The sequence below is a fragment of the Chinchilla lanigera genome, unplaced genomic scaffold, assembly GCF_000276665.1.
Source record: "Chinchilla lanigera isolate Chin_1 unplaced genomic scaffold, ChiLan1.0 scaffold00086, whole genome shotgun sequence".
NCBI lineage: Eukaryota > Metazoa > Chordata > Mammalia > Rodentia > Chinchillidae > Chinchilla > Chinchilla lanigera.
In genome coordinates this window covers 5716713-5735314 of record NW_004955487.1, presented here as the reverse complement: position 1 = coordinate 5735314, position 18602 = coordinate 5716713, and the positions used below count along the sequence as shown (strand labels likewise).

General features: G+C 56.7%; 1 protein-coding gene across 8 annotated transcripts in view; it reads right to left on the bottom strand.

Moving 5' to 3' along the window:
* Positions 1-233: 233 nt before the first annotated feature.
* The window catches only part of Atp6v1c2 (ATPase, H+ transporting, lysosomal 42kDa, V1 subunit C2), a 23847-nt gene continuing 5478 nt past the window's right edge, over positions 234-18602 (bottom strand). For 4 of the 8 annotated variants that reach the window (XM_005404415.2, XM_013504368.1, XM_005404416.2 and 1 more), the window contains 11 exons: positions 13376-13461; positions 9956-10050; positions 8238-8329; positions 7574-7672; positions 7288-7356; positions 5398-5490; positions 5093-5186; positions 3035-3172; positions 2376-2473; positions 645-777; positions 234-475 (listed from right to left, as the gene is read on the bottom strand). In XM_005404415.2, the coding sequence (XP_005404472.1) occupies positions 386-475; positions 645-777; positions 2376-2473; positions 3035-3172; positions 5093-5186; positions 5398-5490; positions 7288-7356; positions 7574-7672; positions 8238-8329; positions 9956-10050; positions 13376-13461 (1087 nt within the window). In that variant the 3' untranslated portion in view covers positions 234-385. Of the gene's footprint in view, positions 476-644; positions 778-2375; positions 2474-3034; positions 3173-5092; positions 5187-5397; positions 5491-7287; positions 7357-7573; positions 7673-8237; positions 8330-9955; positions 10051-12202; positions 12233-13375; positions 13462-18602 lie in introns of all 8 variants that reach the window. The other 4 variants (XM_013504372.1, XM_013504369.1, XM_013504370.1 and 1 more) reach the window with 4 other exon arrangements.

Sequence of the window (18602 nt, the reverse complement as noted above, 5' to 3'; positions counted from 1 at the left end):
TTACAGGCATGCACCACCACGCCCGGCTTCCCATAAACATTTTTAAAACAGGAGATGAGACCTTGGTCACCTAATGCTGCTGTCTGGGTAGGTGGCAGCCTGCAGCGTCCTGAGGTCCCCAGATGGCCTGGCAGCACAGTGGCCACTCCCAGGTGGGGAACCCAGTTACTTAGCGTCCCGGGAGACAGGCGGGGTACACATGGAACCCTCAGAATGGCGACCATTCAGATTAAGACAGTTCAAAGAACCGAGCATTTTATTGTTATAACTTAAAAAAATAAATACACGATGTCTGGTTTTTGTCTTTGGGAATCAGGATCTCGGGGTTTGGAGCCAACAGCTATGGTGGCTGCAGTGCTGCCTGCCCTGCAGGAAGCCCGGGCTCCTAGTCCAGGAGTCCGAGGTCGATGCGGAAGTAGACGTAGGGGAAGTAGTCCTGGGTGCTGAGCTGCAGCCCGGGGATCTCCACAGACGCCTGCAGGAGAGACACACAGTTGGCGCCTGTGCGCTCCCTGCCTGCTGTGCGCTTGGCCTGCAGGGCCACCGTCCGCTCTGGAGTGGGTGGTTTGTCCCAGCAGGCTGGCAAGCACTTTCTGCATGTAAGGGAAGTTGGCCACACCGCTGGTGATGGCCTTGGTACCTACATCCAGGGTGCTTGCTGCCGCCACCTCGTCCAGGTGTCGGAAGACTGAGTTCAGCACCTCCCTCAAGCGCTTGGTGGCCGACTTCTTGTGCGGCTGCAGGAGCACAGCTTGGAAGTTCACTGGCAGCCCGTACCTGTTGGCAGACAGCGAGGAGCAGGAGGTGGAAGAAGGAATGGAAACTCGAGCAGGTGCGACGCACACCCTGTCTCACCAGCACTCAGGGGCTGAGGCAGGAGGATCCCAAGTTTGAGCCCAGCTGGACAACAGCAGCTTAGAAGAGCCTTTCTTAGGAAAAAATTGAGAAAGTGCTGAGGGTGCAACTCAGTGTAAGGCCCTGGTGGTTCATACCCAGTACAGAAATAAAAAGCGAAAACAGGTAAAATGCCGAAGTCATGAGGGACACTAATACCAGCTGTCTGGGTAGGAGAGGCCGTGACAGGACAGGCTGACCCTGCTGATGGTGTCCGCCGTGACCAAAGCCCAGAAATCGCCACTGGGCCACTAACACGCAAGCCCCTGGAGTGTTGACGCTGGGCAGGCGGTGAGACAACTTGGTGGTTCCAGCATGTGGGGGACCCAGCCATGCTGCTGGGCTACATAGCGAGACCCTGTCTTTAAAAACAAAATAAGGGCCAGGGATGTAGCTCAGCAGCACAGCGCCTGCCTGGCAAGGTCCTGAGTTGGATTCCCAGTACCAAAAAAAAAACAACCCTAGGCCCTCCTGTGGCCCTGAGTCAGGGAGCTGCTGGCATCAGATGGCTTCATCTCCTGGTCCACAGGTGGCCCTGCCTCCCAGTCCTCCTTCCTCACCGAGTGCATGGATTCCCAGAGTCTGCTGTCAGAGCCGCAAAGGCTGGGGGTGGTGGGCCTGGGGGGACCACAGTGCTCTGAGCCTAAGTCCAGCCTGGTGGGCGCAGGATGGGTCCCTGTGAGTGGAGCAGCCCAGCTGGCTGCCCCCCACCTTCTGGTTCTCTTCAGTGTGGGGTCACCAGCATCCCGAAGCCTTAGGATATGTGCAGCTGTCCCACACAGTGGGGTGGGAGCAGGGGCCAGGCACCCTCACTCCTCTCAGCCCCAGACTCTCCTCCCTCTGCTCCACACAGCCCCATACTGCAGCCTCGTCACCCACGGTCACTGCCAAGTCGCCCGGGGTGGATGAGGACCCCTGTTCCACCCTGGAAGCAGCTCTAGTGGCAGTGTCCACCCCCACCTCTGGGCTTCATCACCTTGGACAGGGGAGATTAATGCCTCGAGCTCGGCCCATCTTCCTGGAGTGCCAGAGCTGGCACAGTGGCAATCTCTGCCCCTCTGTTCTCCCAGGTCATCAGTCCCCACACCTAGCATAGTGACACCCTGTGATCTCTACTCTTCTGACATCGGGCCGTCACCCAGCTACCCGGTCCCTACAGCAGCCTGTGGCTCACGTGGCACCCATCCTGTTTGAACCTTGGATCTTTTTCCCAGTACCGGGAATTAAACCTGGCACCTCTGCACTCAGCTGCATGCCCAGCACTTCTATTTTTTGAGACAGGGTCTTACTAAATCGCCAAATTCCCCAGGCTGGGCTCGAACTTATGATTCTCCTGCCCCAGCCTCACAAAGTGGTGGGCTCTCTGACTTTTACCACCATGCCCAGAGCCTATCCTACAAGCCAGAGACCAAGAGCCACAGAAACAGGAAGCTGCTGGAGGAGGCGCCCCACCCACCCTCAGGACAGCTGGGGCCCAGCACCTGAGCACAGACTCCACGAACACCCTGAGGGCCTTGATGTGGATCCAGGCGATGAAGGCCTCGCTGAAGTTCACCTTGAGCCAGCGCAGCAGTGGGCCCTGCGGAGATGAGACGGGGACCGTGTGACCCTTGGCCGCTCACAGGCAGGGAGGCCTTGTGGGGAGGGGACAGCCGAGAGGCCACAGAAGCACCAGAGGGGGAGCCCCGGGGAGGCTCAGGACGCGGCATCCGCGCAGCCACCAGCGCATGCGGGGGCCACCGAGGCCCAGGGTGGGCAGCCAGCAGCCCCTGACCTCAGGGCTGCTTGTCAGGGAGTCCACCTCCACGGCAGGTGCTGTCCCCGGTCCTGGTGGCAGCCACCGCTGCCCATGTGTCAGTCTTCCCAGACAGCTGCCCACCGAGGTCAGGGGCAGGGCACCCAGGGGAGCAGGGCCCTGCCTGCCACCAGCTTCACCCACTGTGCCAGGGCACAGGCTCCCGGCCGGCAAGCACTGATCCCTGCAGGAGGGCGACCCTCGGGAAGGCGTGATTCCAGCTCCTGGAATTTAAGGCCTCCAAAGCCCCAAGAGAAACCAGAAATGCAGAGATGTGTTGTACCAAAGACACCTGCGTGGCAGAGCTGCGAGCTGGGACCCCGGGTTCCCGGAGGGACTGCTTACCTCACCCTCGCCCTCACTCTCTCTCTCTCTGTCCGGCTGCCCCGCCGCGAGCCTAGCGGGGCTCCCTAGTGGGGCTCCCTTAACCTTGTGGTCCCGGTAGATGGATGATCCCTTTTTAAGAGCAACACAGGAATTTTGCTAAAGGCACAGAAATGATTTATTAATCTTCCAGCAAACCCGCATCACAATGTGCAGAATCGTTCTGGGGCGGCAGCCTGGCCCTTGAGCGCCAGCTCAGGGCTCACTCCCTCTCCCGTCTCTGCCTGGGCTGGGTCAGGACCCTGTCCTGGGCACACAGGGCAGAACAGGTCTGCACAGAAAGGGCCGTCTACAGAGCTCGTCTGCCGGGGTGGTCACACACAGCCACACGTTCACAGGTGCGTGTGCCCGCCAGGCACCCTGTCCGGCCTGGGCAGCCGCTTCCCATCCCTCAAATAAGGACACACAGGGCACTTCCACCAAGTGTCCCGGGGCCTCGCCCACCCCTTCAGTTGCCAGGTAATGAGAAGGACGCAGAAAGCCGTAATGGCAGTGTGTGTTTGTAACCCAGAGGCTGAGGCAGGAGGACGATGAGACCAAGGCCAGCCCGAGCCACAAGCGAGAGCTGGCTCGGAAACCCCACTCCTAGAAACGATGGGAGATGCTGGGCTGCATCACCTTCTGGCCAGGCCACAAGGGGCAGAGTCGTGGACGCGGGGACGGCACTGCCCCTGGCTGGGTGGGGTCCGTTTCTCACCCCAGGGACACTGGAGGGCCAAGGCCAGCCCTACCTGGCAGGCGGCATGCTTGCGAGGGACCCTGACCGTGAGGGTCAGGCAGGTCCTAGTCTACTACCTCTGCTCTGGGTGGGGCCCGGGCTGGCCCTGTCACCTCTAGGGACAGAGTGCACGGCCTGGGCTCAGAGGAAGCCCGCGCTGATGGAAGCGGGGCAGGGATGCTGTCCTGCCTGGGCTGCTGTGGAGTCACTGCTCGAAGCATGGGACACCAGGACACAGAGCCCTCATCTGCAGGAACCTCAGCCCAGTAGGGTATCTCTGCATTTGTGCTCTGGGAAGGAGGTCAAAACATGAGCTGGGCCTGTGTGCAAACCTGTCATCCCATCCACTTGGGAGGCTGAGGCAGGAGGATCACAAGCTCAAACCCAGCTTGGGCAGTTTAGCAATTTGGTGAGACCCTGTCCCAAAGAGAAAAATAAAAAGGGCTGGGATCGCAGCTCAGTGCAAATGCCCTGGCTTTGATCCCCAGTACTGCAATACTGAAAAAAAAAATCCCCCCAAGGACCAGATATCGGACCAGGCAGGGTGCCCTCCTGCAGGGCCCAGCTGAGCTGGGGTGGACAGACAGGACGTGTGCGGACTGGACATGTGCGGCACTCAGCGCCACCAGGAAGCACTCCAGCCACCTCACCCTGTCCCAAGCATGTGCTGGCAGCTCTGTTTGCACAGCCACTTTCCAGGGACATGGAGTGCCTTCCACCTGGCGCCCTCCTCTCCCGATCCCCACAGCCTCCCTGGGGAGGGGAGAAGGGGCTGGAAACCACGCCTGGGAGTCGCTGGGCTCAGCCAGGGGTAGAGTGTCCCCAAACTACGCTGGGCACCCAGCTGGACGTGGTGGCTCACCCCTGTCATCCTAGCACCGCAAGGCTGAGGCAGGAGGATCATGGGGGAGTTTCAGGCCAGCCTGAGCCCGGCTGCCTGCTCACTCCACCCCCTAAGTGTGTGAGTGGCTGTGGCCGGAAGTGGCACAGATAAGCACCCACCCGCCTCTGAGAATGATAGTGAGGTAAACACAGGTGCTGCGACGCCCCAGAGGCCACGCAGCTGAGGACAGGGTGATGAGTGGCTGTGCCCTGCAGGTGACAAACCCTGCGAGGGGACAGGGCCCGAGTGGGGCATGGCGGCACGCTGTCCCCAGACCCCGCTCTGGTGGCCCCCCAAAGAGCTCAGGGGACAAGAGGGCCCCTGAGCTGGGAGATGGTACCAGGAGGGGTCCTGGCCCAAGCCACTGAGGGGTGCTGCTCCCAGCACGAACCCCAGCCCTGCCTGGGGACCTACTCACATACTGCTGCTGCTTGTCCGACAGCAGTCTGGCCATCTCTTCCCTCTCTTTCTTAATTTCTTTCTCATCATAGTAAAATTCTCGGACCATGAACCTTCAAAGAAATAATGATGGTCACTAGAAAGCTTCTGGAGCACTGGGGAGGCTGAGGCAGGAGGATCATCACAAGTTCAAGTCCAGCCTGTGCTGTGTAGCAAGACACTGTCTCAAAAAAAAGGAAGAAAGAAAAAAAGAGGCTTCCAGGGGACAGAGACCCAAGTAAGAGGACACACACTGAGCCCGGGGCCCACGGCTCCGGCCCTTACTTGTTTTCTCTGGCTTTGGTTTTGAAGTCGTCCATCACTCTCCGGAAGAGCGTCACGGTGAAGAGCCCGCCCTCGGCATCCTCCGCAATCAGTCTGTTTGGGGGAAGCTTGTTCACTGGAGCAGTCGCCAGGGTCACCCCAGGCCAGGCCCGGTACAGCTGGGTCCCTGCTTGGCTGGTCCGCCGTGTGCCCTGGGCTGGTGCCCGACCATGCAAGGACCTTGTGTCCCTTATTTCCCAGCTGGCTGCATGTGGTCACCGCTGCCCCAGGCTGCAACTCTGTGGGTCTCAGGTGACAGCAGCCAGGTCTCTGCTGTGTCCAGAGCACCACGTGGCCGAGGCCAGGCCCCTCCAGGGTGGTGACCACAGCCAAGCCCTGGGGTCCCTGCTGATGGCCATAGGCACAAACGACGGATTCCCAGGGGCAGGGACCTCAGGAGCCCCACGTCACCTCCTGCATCACAGAGTCCTAAGTGGACGTAGCGTCCCCGGTGTGCCCGGCACAGGGCCCTGGGAGAGAGGTCCCAACCACACAGGAGCTCCTGATCCCAGGGGTCTAAGTGTCTCTGAGCCCTGCCGGCCACCCCGAGAGCCGGACCCTCATGCCCAGGCCTCCTGGCTGTGTGGTCCAGGACCCTCTCCTGTTTCTTTTGTTGTTTGATTTGTTTTCAGGCGGTGCTGTACATGTAGCCCAGGCTGGCCTCGAACTCACAGCAATCCTCCTGCTTCAGCCTCCCGTGTGCTGGGATCCCGAGTGTGTGCCATCACCCAGCTCAACCACTCCTGTTTCTCAGAGCCACTTCCAAAGTGGCTGTCCCCAGGCTCCAGATCTTTCCAAATCGTCCACCCAGGTGCCCCAACCCCAGCATCCCAGCCCGGCCCCTTGGGACAGCAGGGGCCACTTGGGGGTGGAGCAGCTCCTCCTCCTTGCAGACGCTGCTGTCCACCCCGGCACCTCCCTGTGACCTGGGGCTGTGACTGTCCTGTCCTCACAGCCCTCACTGAGCTGCGGATGGCTACCTTGCCTCCTGGGAGGGAACCCCACCCCACCTTGCGCCCCAGGCAGCAGCTAGTGGGACTGTGTGAGCCAGCATAGCTGGGGAGCGTGAGACCCTTCCAAACCTGTTAGTGGAGTCAGGAGGATCACAATGATTGAGCCCTGTGTCCAATTTTTTTTTTTTTTTTGGTTGTTTTGATACAACCAAAACTTACTTTTGATACAACCTGAACTTACTGTGCAGTTCAGGCTGGCCTTGAACTCAAAGCAATCCTCCTGCCTCAGCCTCCTGGGTGCTGGGATTATAGGCACGTGCCACCACACCCGGCTCTCCAAATTTAAAAAAAAATATAAAAAGGGCTTGAGATGGAGCTCAGGGGAAAAGCCCTGAGTTCCATCCCCAGTAGTGGAAAAAAAAAACCTTCAAAATTCCCAAGCATCTCAGATGCCAGAAAGTGATTGAGGGTAACAAACAATCCCGGACCCACTGCCCCAGCCGGGACGAGAGCGCACTGCCCTCCCCTGGCCCCAGGGCCCCACCCTGACAATGCTGGCCCCCTGCGGTCCTCACCACCACGGTGACCCAGCTCCCACTGCTGGGCGGAGCTGTGAGTTGCTGCTCTTCTCAGCTGCGTCGTGATGGACGCTGCTTTAACCCAATCTCCACTATTCTTTTTCCCCAGCGCTGAGCTGCATCCTCAGCTCTTTTAAAAAATTTTTTTCATTTTATTTTGAGCTTGCCTACTTGCCTGGGGTGGGCTCAAACTTGCTACCCTCCTGCCTCAGCCTCTCAGAGCTCTGGGACAACTGGCATGCACTGCCACATCTAGCTCCCCTATCTTTCTGCAGGGCCCCAGTGGCCACACGGTGGGGACTGAGCAGGGTGTCACTCACTTGGTCGACCGAGGGACCACCATGTCCGAGAGAGACTCATAGGTCTTCTGCCACTGCGAGTAGCTGGCCCTGCAGGAAGACAGTCACTTTCCAAGGGACTTAAATGCAGTGGGGATGCGACCAGGACAGCCCCCGATATCCCTGAGGCCAGGGACTCCCAGCCCTGCTACATCCTGTGCCCCAGGACCCCACACAGGGACGTTGGTGGGAACAGAGGGGCCACCTCTCTCTCCACTGAGTAGGAAGCCAAGACATGGCCACCCCGGCCCCTCCCTGGGTCACATACTTGGGGACAATGACCAGGAGGGTGACCAGGTACTCGGAATCCAGCACGAAGTCCTCCTTGCTCACAATGTCACTCAGTGTCCGTGTGAAGAGGTTCCCCCTGCAGGGCAGTGGACACGGTGTGTGACAGCAGGAGGGACCTGCCTGCCCCACAGCCCAGAGCCTGCCAGGCGGGGACAGTCCCCAGGGCCTGGGCTGGAGATACTAGAGGCCAGGACACACAGACAGCCCCCCTCTCCCATCCCAGGCTGGCCCTCAGGGGACAGGGATGCAGGGAGCCCCTGGAGAGGCTCCACAGGTCCCACCTGGCTGAACAAAGTGTGCGGGGCTCAGGCTGAGCAAGGGCTGTCGTGTGGGCCAGCACAGCTGGTGTCCAAATCCACAGCCATTAAGATGCAGCCAGCTCCCACGACTGACACGGGACAGACAGGTCAGAACCTAGCCTGAGGGCTACGGCATCCGCACAGCACTTCCCCGTGAATACATCCCAGAACAGGCCTATAATCAGCACCCTGTAGGCTGAGGCAGAAAGGTCTCCAGCCCAGGCTACATAGTGATATCAGAACCAGCCTGAGCTGCACAGCAAGACCCAGTCTCAAAACACCAAAGCCACATGCAGGCGTGCTCCTGTCCCCAGGTGCCCCGTCTCAGCTCGGGCTACGCACGTGGACCTCCTCTCTAGGTTTTCCAGCGCCGTCTTCAGAGCATTGTAGGTAGCCGTCCGCGACTTCAGGTCTGCGTCAATCTGCACCAGTTGCTGTGTGAAGGAACCACTCGGTGACAGACTGAAGGGGCCACCGGGACTTTGCTAAATGGTCACCGCGTGTCCAGTGTCTGGGGCAGCCCTGTAGGTCCCCCTGCTGCTCCTGCACGTCGCAGCTTCCAGCCTTGAGGGCTGGTGCGGGAGGTGACAGTGTCCTGTGTCTCGCAGGAGGATCCCGCCCACCCCAGTTCTTAGTGATTCTCAGAACCAGAAGGAATGTTCTGCCCTGTCAAAGGCCCACAGCAACTTCCAGCCACAGCCAATTCAACCTTGCTTTTATTTGTTTGGTTGGTTGGTTTTTTGTTTGTTTGTTTTGTCTTTTTGAGAAAGGGTCTCGCTATGCAGTTCAGGCTGGCCTTGAACTCACTTTGCAGCCCAGGCTGGCCTTCAATTCGCAACGATCCTCCTGCCTCAGCCTCCCTAGTGCTGGGATTACAGGTGTGCGCCACCACACCTGGCCTTTGGTTGGTTTTTGAAAAAGAGTCTCACTATGCAGTTCAGGCTGGCTTTGAACTCACAGCCATCCTCTTGCCTCAGCTTCCAAAGTGCTGGGATTATAGGCATGTGGCATCACCCCTGATGTACCTTGGTTTTTGAGATAAGATTTGTACTTTTTTAAAAAGAAAAACTGAGCCATGAGTGGTGGCACATACCTGTGACCCCAGCACTCCAGGAGGCTGAGGCAGGAGGATCATAAGTTGGAGCCCAGCCTGGGCAATGTAGGGACTTAGCAAGACCGTATCTCAAAATAAGAAATAAAAAGGGCTGGAGATGCAGCTCACTGCCAAGGGCCTGGGTTAATCCCAAATGCTGCCCCCAAGAAACCCAAAACAAATCAACGTCCTCACCCCTGCTCCTGCTGTCACCAAGTCTCCCACACCTGGACACGATGGAAGTCAGACCCCTTTCAACTCCACTGCCCCTGTGCTCAGGGGCCCCCCCGGCTCCTGCTAGCACCCCGGGCCTCAAGGGTGTGGGCTGGTCAAGGGCAGGGCGGGGTGCGGCTGCCCCAGATGCCGAGTGGGAGCTACATGCCAGGAGCCCAGTGCTCAGCCGGCAGGGTGTCCTTGAGGGCCCTCTGGCCTCAGCTTCCTAATCTGGGAGCTGCCAGGCTGTGATGCAAGCGTTGCCTGAGCCACACCTGGATTCCGAGCCTCTGGCCTCACCCTTGCACTGGGGCCCTGAAGCCCTGGGCCCCTGAAGCCCTGGGCCCCTTCTGAGCCGCCCCACAGGACCCAGGGAACAGGGCAGCTTTCCTCCTGCCAGGCTGTGACTTTGGCCAGCAGGAGATGGGACACAGTTGGGGCTTGTGTGTCACAGAGAGAGGAACTGGTGTCAGAAACAACCAGCAAGCTGGGCATAGCGGGCACACTCCTGTCATCCCAGCTCTCCGGGAGGCTGAGGCAGGAAGATCGCAAGTTGGAGCCCAGCCTGGGCAACTTAGCAAGTCAGTGAGATCCTGTCTCAAAGTAAAAATGGGGCCAGGGTGGAGGCCCGAGCTGGGCAGCTGCAGGGCACAGGACCCAGGGGCGCTGAGCAGGGCTGGAACTGGCCTCCAGCCTCGGCTCCTGCAGAGCCCAAGCACCGTGTCCCCGTCTCAGGGCCCCATTCCCCGCTCACCTTTGCCACTGTGTCCACCACGCTCACCAGCGGCTGCTTGACGGGGTATTTGGCCATGTCCCATTCGAAGTGGGTCACAAAGGACGTCAGGTCAACTGAGGGACAGACACAGTCAGCACGCGGCCCACGCTCCCCCGAGGCCGGGCTCACACCCACACCCAGAGCGCAGCAGGGAGCAGCGGGGACAGCTGGGGCCGGGGACAGAGCCTGCGTGGCCGGCAGCCGGAGCCTGAGCCCAAGCTCTCTACGACTGCACCCCTGTCCAGGGGAGGGTGCTGCGACAGGCACCTCTGTCCCCACGCCCACTCTGCAGTGCCCACCCAAAGAACCCACTGTGGGGGAGGCCAAGCCGGCAGCGCCCAGAGATGGCCCCAGCCACTTCCGCAGATGCCTGAGCTTCGCGCCCTGCTGGTCATCGTGCAAGCTCTTGTGTTTTGCAGGGCTGGGGACTGAACCCAGGGTCTTCACACTGAGCTGCGTCCCCGGGCCTCTTTAGTTTTTATTTTGAGTCAGGGTCTTGCTAAGTTCCTGAGTTGCCCAGCTGGGCTCCAACTTGCAATCCTCCTGCTTCAGCCTCCCAAGCACTGGGATGACCACCGTGCCCGCTACACTGGTTTAAAGAGGTGTTTTCGGTGCGAGGTGCTGTGTGGTGCCTCCAGTGCCTGCCTCTGCATAAAAGCACAAGTGGGCAGACAAAGGCGTTTCCCCAGAGTCCCCATCTCCAAAACCAAACCAAACCAAGCCAAACCCCCGCCTGTGGGGTTACGGGTCTCTGTCCCTGTCGCACTGCTGTGCAGCGGGGAGAGCCCAGACTTGAGGTCAGAGGCCAAGGTGAGCCTCTGCGGCCTCAGGGTTACATGAGCCCTCACACCTGAGAACTGGGGGCACCCCCACCCCATGCCTCTGCCTCCCACTCTGTTCTGTGGACATGTAAGAGAGCCGGGGACGGAGCCCAGATTCACTACCTCCTCCCTTCCTTCTGTCCCTTCCCTCCTTCCTGAGGTTCAGTCTTACTCTGCTACCCAAGCTGACCACCGCACCCTGGACTACAGAGATCCTCCTGTTTCAGCCTCCCAAGTGGCTGGGAATTACAGGTACACCCTGCCGCACTTGACTCATTCCCTCTTTCTCCAAAAAGCCTGTTGGTGCTCCGGGGCTACAGTGGCTCCTGGAGTTCCCACCCCAGGCAAGATGGCCACCAGGGTAGGGTTTCTCGCCCTAGCTTCTGTGCACACCCTCATTCGAAGCATTCCCCATGCATAGGAAAAGGGGCGATCAGCTGGGTGTGGAAGTGCTTATCTGTCATCCCGGCACTTGGGAGGCTGAGACAGGAGAAGCGCCACGAGTTCGAGGCCAGCCTGGGCTACCCAGTGAGCTCAAGGGCAGCCTGGCCACAGGCTCTGAGAACTGTGCCGTGGCACGCCGCTAACTGGACACAGGGCGCCGAGCTCGCCGCAGACTCGGGCAGAGAGAGGACGGCAGGTGGTAGCTGAGGGGCAGAGAAGGGGCCCCAGAGAAGGAGAAGGACCCACTGGACAGGATGCAGAGCCGATGACAGGGCGAGGGGCAGGGGACACCCAGACTCTGGGGTTCGTGGCTAGGCAGAGGGCAGGCCAGGGCAAGGCTGCTGCAGTGCCCAAGTTCCCAGGAAGAACCTGGAAACCAAAGAGGCCTGGGGGGCACTGGGAGGGGCAGACCGGCTGGCCCTGCAGAGGTACGAAATGCCTTGAAATCTCACAGTGACTATGTCAGTCTTTGGAGTAGGTGACATTTTCTGACTGTGTCCCTCAGCCTGGACCATGACTCATCCCATCTAATTCACTCTGCACCCCACTAAGCACGGCTCTGATCTCCAAAAGGAGCTGGCACCAGCAAATCACCTAAGCCCCGTGACTAAAGGACAAATTGCAACGGGCGTGGTGGGACACACCCGTGATCCCAGCAGTCAGGAGGCTGAGGCAGGAGGATCACTGAGAGTCTGAAGCCAGCTTGGGCTACATGGCGAGACCCTGTCTCAAAAAAAACAACCAACCAACAACAAAACAAACCCGGGGGCATGCAGCACTCTTGGGAGAAGCAGGAGAAAGACAGGAAAGAATAAAACAGCTGCGATCTGTGAAATATGGGTATCATGACGGAGCTGCGAGGTTGTCACTCAAGAAACCGTCACAACCCGACCTCTGTACCCCTACAGCCAGACTCGAGGCGTCACACAGCACCCGGCAGCGCACACGAGACACAACCTACGCTTTAAACACTTCATTTTTTCCTTCAAGCCTGCAATGTAATAAGGTGCAGTTAATAAACTCCGAAGACCCACAGTGCCATGGTCTGGTGCAGGAGCAGACATTTCCATGAATCGACTTCAGCCAGCAAACGAAAGCTTTCTCATGTTCAGGAAGGACAAAAACATGGATCTATACACGTTCCACTTCTAACACACGACAGGAATTTTACATATGTGTGGCTTCACTTTCAATAAATATGCAGTCACTTTCATTATTCCTGCAGATATTTTTTTCTCTGCAGAAATTTTTTTTTTTTTCCGGTACCGGGAATCGATCTCTGCAGAAATTTAAACAGTTAATTTTCAAGTTTCCAAAGTCTCTGAGTGTTTCCTTGTGTGTGTGGTACTGGGATTGAACCCAGGGCCTTTGCACTGAGCTATGTCCCCAGCCCTTTTTTATGCTTCATTTTGAGGCAGGTTGTGGCTAAGTTTCCCAGGCTGGGCTTCAGCTTGTGATCCCCCTGCCTCAGCCTCCCAGAGTGGTGAGATGACACCATGCCCAGCCTGTGCCGTGCATTCCAAATGTTTTCAAAGAGAAAGGACACAATTAACGGCTAAGTTATCACTGTGACCTAGAGGGGCCCACTGTCAGCACAGGGGACAGAAATTCTGAATGGGATCCAGGACTGGAGGTGTTTCGGGTGCAGCTTTGGGGACCAGATCCCTGAGGTCTGCTTGGGATTTGCATATTTGGAGAGCAGGGGCTAATGGTGGGTACAGCAAATATGCTAAGCTCAGACGCCTTGGGACCCCATCATATCCAAGCTCACCGAGGAGCTCAGGGACAGGGTAAGGAACACCATACATTCGCCAGGCGTGGTAGTGCACAACTGCCATCCCAGCACCCAGGAGGCTGAGGCAGGAGGATTGCCACACTCTGGAGGCCAGCCTGGACTCCATAGTGAGTTCAAAGCCAGCCTGCACTACATAGTGAGACCCCGTCTCAAAAAACCGAAAGGAAAAACCCACATCCCCTGGAAGGAGGTAGCAGAGCGCTGAGCTTAGAAAGGGAGCTGCATGAGAGCTCCACTGAGCCAGTAGAGTGTGTGGCCTCCGGCCAACCTCGCCGCCCCACATGCTTCTGGCCACCCGGGGACAGCGGCCACCCGGGGACAGCGCCCTGGCAAACCCACCTCCGTTAGCCAGCAGGTTCTCCTGCACCTTGCCCTCGGAGTCCTCCATGACGTCCACCACGCTCTGCGCCATGCGCTTTATGAGGCTGCGGAGGGGGAGAGTCACAGGTAAGAGCACAGCGCTGCCCTGGAAGACTCCCGTACCGGGGTGGGGCCGGGCACCCGTGCGGTGTCGCTGGGGTGCTGTAGGGAGAGACTTCCAACGTTAACAGCCACCAGGTAGCATCCTAAGCTGCAGTCCCACACTCTGAGGCTGAGGCAGGAGAATCTCAAGTGTGAGCCCAGCATGGGCAACTTGGCAACTTAGCAGGATCCTGTCTCAAAATAAAAAACAAAAAGGGCTGGGAATGGAGCTTCGTGTGAAGAGCCTGGGTTCCATCCCTAGGACCACAAAATAAATAAGTAAATAAATACAAAAGACAGACTTTAAATGCTAGCAGCCCATGAACCAGTAATTCCACTTCTGAGAAACTTTCTTAAGGAAACAGGAAAACCAGAAAAAGTTTTCTGAATGCAGCCATGTTCTTTGCAGCACTGGTGCTGACTGTGAAAAACTGGAAACAGCTGGAAGATTCAACAATAAGGAATTGTTTGGGGCTCGCCGGGAGAGGCGGCCACAGGATTGCTCGGCAGCCGTGAAATCGGGTTTACAGTGAACTGCGAGGATGCGAACGAGGCCTGAGTGGTCAGGTCAGGGAGAAGCCGGGACCCAGCCCACGCGGGGCGGCCCTCAGCTGCGGGCTGCGCCGGCAGACGTCTCTCTGCACAGCCTTCCCTACCACCACCTGCTGCTGCTTTGGTGGGGGAGAGTGAAACTCTGCTCTCCAGAAAATACCAAAGCCTGGCGCACTGGCGCACCCCTGTCCTCCAGCGCTCTGGGAGGCTGAAGCAGGGGGATGACAAGCTCAAGTCCTAGCTGGGCAATTTAGCCAGATCCTGTCTCAAAATAAAAAATAAAAACTCTGGGGATGGAGCTTGGTGCTAAGGCACTGGTCCAACCCCCGGTACTATAAATAAATAAATAAATAAACAAACAAACAAACAAATAAATAAATAAATGTCAGGCTGAGATCTGTTCATGTGGTTCAAGGTAGAGTCAGGCCTGGTACTCCAATTCCCCCAACTCCAGTATCTGCAGCAGGAGGGGCTGGGATGACCGGCCCAGGCCATCATACTTGGCCAAAAATCTACCAAAAGTTTAACACAAGGATACTTTTTTAGTGTTTTGAGACAGGGTCTCACTGTGTAGCCCAGGCTAGCCTCAAACTCGATCATCAAATGATGATCCTCTTGCCTCAGCCTCCTAAGGGCTGGGATGACAGATGTGCGCTGCCACCCCCAGCCACATGGATATTTTGACCTAGTAATTTCAGCCGTAGGAGTTCGTCTTTCTGCTAATCCTGGCTACAGAGCTTGAGCCGAAGGAGCGTCCTGACTGCAGACAGAAGGACACCTGGAGGTCACCCACAGGGGGCCACCTGACCTAACGGGTGGCCAAGAAGGCTCTAAGGAAAGTAAGAAAAGTCACCTGTGTGTTGCCATAAAAGAACACCATCACAGGCCAAGCCATAAATGCCATCTGTAGCGACCATCACATCTTTGCAAAAAAACAGAACAAAAAGCCACACACCTACTTGTGTGTCCAGGGAGAAGTCTAGACCAATCAGCCCTACACTGTAGACACGGTGCTTAGGGGTGTGGGTTTGCTTTGGTTTGGTTTGGTTTTTTCCAACAATATCTTGCTGTGTTGCCCCGGCTGTCCTCAAACTCATAGTGACTCTCCTGCCTCAGCTTCCCCAGTGCTAGGGTGACAGGTGTTGAATATGGGTTTTTTAAAAATAAACAGCACAGCCAAGCATGGTGGCACACACCTGTGATCTCAGCACTGGAGAGGCTGAGGCAGGAGATCATTTCGAGTTCAAGGCCAGCCTGGGCTACACAGCAGATCAGCATGGCAGTGTGTGGCAGGGCACATTTGCAATCCCAGTAATCTGGGAGGGGACTGCAAGCTTGAGTCCAACCCAGACAGCTTAGCAAGACCCTATCTAAAAGATTTTTTAAAAGGCGCTGGGATGCAGCTCAGTGCAAAGGCCCTGGGTCACCCGGCCGCTGGCCACAGCAGCACCCAGGGCTGACTTCCTGCCCCGCCACCCACGGTTTCCATGGGCCCCCCCGGGAGGGACATCAGGAACCTGTGGCCAGAGAGCAGGAAGTGACTTTATTTATAGAAAAACAGGACCAGGGGCTCCCAGGGTCCTGGCTGGGCGCAGATGCACCGGGCTTTGAAGGCCATGCTTGAGTTCGGGACCTCAGAGTCCCCTGCATTCCTGCACGCAGTCACTGGACGCGCTTCCCGCGTCACTCAGAAGAGCACCCCGAAAGCCACACGAGGACCTTAGGCACGAGAGCCATGTGCTTAGAAAGGGAGCAGCCACACTGCGCTTCGGGTCACCGCTCGGAACCCGGCACACAGGTGTCGCGTTGCTGTTTGGTCACTGAATCCAGCAAAATGTCCCCACATCATCCCCATGTCCCTCCCGCACAGCAAGGCCGGAGCTTACTCCTTACAGTGTTCACTCTCAGTCACCTGTGGTCAGTCAGCCCTCAGGGGCCCACGCTAGATATAATTCCAGCACGCGGGAGGCTGAGGTAGGAGGATCACTGCAAGTCTGAGGTCACCCTGGGCTACATAGCTAGACCCTGGATCAAAAAAAAAGAAAGAAAGAAAGAAAGAAAGAGAGAAAGAAAGAAAGAAAGAAAGAAAGAAAGAAAGAAAGAAAGAAAAGAAAAGAAAAACAAAGAGAAAGAAAAAGCTACCAGCATCTCACAAAACTGGTGATGCCATTGAGCCGGAGGTCAGCGAAGTTCTCCGGAAGCCAGGAGGCCGCACTGAGGGCTGGGAGGGGGCATTTCACCCCCGCTCAGGGCTGCTGGGATGGGGGCGGCCCGGGCACCGTGCGCAGGCCGGAGGTTTCTTCTTTAAAAATAAGATAAAATCACTGGGTTTCTCCGGTGTACACACGTGAGGTGTGAGCCCCAGATACGTGAGAGGCAGCAGGAAACAATAAATCCAAAAATAACAGCGAAGAGCTCGTCAGCAAAGCTGCCTTAAGGCTATATGGAAAAACACGGTGTGCCCAGGTAAATAAATAATAAAAGGGCATGGAAACAATACCCCTGCCGGCTCGCAGCCCTGGGCTTGGCGGTGTGGACAGGTTTACCCTGCCGGGGTACAGACCCAGGTCACAGTCCCTTTATTTATCGCATAACATTTCATAATATTTTTTGGTGATACTGATTACAGAACAGAGGGCCTTTGCACTGGGCTATATCCCCAGCCATTTGTTTATTTTTTATTTTTGAGACAGGGCCTCATTAAATCACTAAATTCCCAGGCTGGGCTGAATTTGTGATCTTCCTGCCTCAGCCTCCCAGAGTGCTTGGACGACCGGCGTGTACCACATGCCTGGCTGTGTATTTCATATTTTTTAATTTTTTGAGACAAGGTCTCACTATGCAGTTTAGGCTGGTCTTGAATTCACGGTGCAGCCCAGGCTGGCCTCAAACATGCAGCAATCCCCCTGCCTCAGCTTCCTAAGTGCTGGGATTACAGGCATGCACCAGATCTCGTATTTTTAATCCCAGACTCCAGTCCTAACTCCTAAAATGAGACACCCTGGCCTGGGAGCAGAGCAAAATTAGAAATAAGAACATACCTGTGGACACAAAGACAGGCTTAAGAAAAGCCAGTGCTAAACAGAGCCTGCACATACCTGTAATCTGGACACTCTTGGAGGCTGAGGCAGGTGAATCTCAAATTAGAGTCTCACCTGGGCCATCTAGTGGCTTAGTGAGACCCTCTCTCAAGTAAAAAATCAAAAGGACTCGGACGCAGCCCAGAACAAAGGCCCTGGGTTCTATCCCAGCCCTGGGACAAAGCAGGAATGTTGGGTAGCTGTGATTCCTGCAGCCAACGTGGGAACAACTCCTGCTTCTTAAGCCAACATTTCTGCCCCTCAGTGAACAGCCCCTGCGCCAACTTGGTCAGAGCTGACTGAGACAATCCAAAGCAATCGCCAGCCTGGGTAGGCACTGCCACAGGGCACCTGCCAGGCTTGGGCTTAGCCAGGCACTGTGGGGTTGAGCAGCTCACTGAGTACCTGTCTTCTCAGCTGGACCCTAGTTGCACTGGGCCCACGAGCTCCGTGTGCCACGGTGGCCCCTGAGAGGCGTGGACACTTTGGGGTTTTGCTGCGGTTGTTGTAATTTTGAGACAAGGTCTCACTATGTAGCCCCGGCTGGCCTTGAACTCATGGAGATCCTCCTGCCTCAGCTTCCCAAGTCCTGGATTACAGGCGTGCACCCCCGTGCCCCGCTCACAGCCTGGGGTTTCATGCTAATTGGAAGGATAATTACAGCCAAAGATGGATGGTCCCTGTTATCTCACTTTACAGAGCAGAAAGCCAAAGGTCAGCTTCATCTTCAAAGACTGGCAGGGCCGGTCCCTTGGTCCAGCGTTCCACACAGAGCTGCTTCTAACTGGGCATGGTGGTGCAGTTTATCATCTCAGCACTAGGGAGGCTGAGGCAGAAGGATCAACAGGAGTTTGAGGCCAGCCGGGCTACCCCGTAAGTTCAAGGCTGGCCTGGACTACATGGCCAGACCCTGTCTCCAAAAACTTGAACAGGGTGTATACTGCAAAGACGTGTGAGCGTTGACTCCGGGTGGCAGAATTATGGGCGATTTGTATTTTGTTCATGCCATTCTGTGACCTACAAATGCTCCCCAACAATTATGCATCAAATCTGTAATAGTGTTTTAAAGAAGAAATGCTAGGGCAGGGGATTTAGCTCAGCGGCACAGTGCCTGCCTGGCAAGTGCAAGGTTGTGAGTTTGATTCCTGGTACCAAAAAAAAAAGGCAAAAAGAAAAAAAAAGCAAAAACAGAAGAAATGCCATTTTAAGCCTCTAGATATCCTCATACACTTTTGGTGAGTGTGTGGATGGGAGAAACTATCAGTGTGGGTACATCTGTAAGATTTTTTTTTTTTTTTTTGGTTTTTTTCAGATATTGAGAATCAAACTTATGACCTCGCGCTTGCCAGGCAGGCGCTGTGCTGCTGAGCTAAACCCCCAGCCCCCACATCTGTAAGATTCTTCATGTGAAGACTGACCCGACATTTCCATCGTGTATGTGTGTGTGTGTGTGTGTGTGTGTGTGTGTGTGT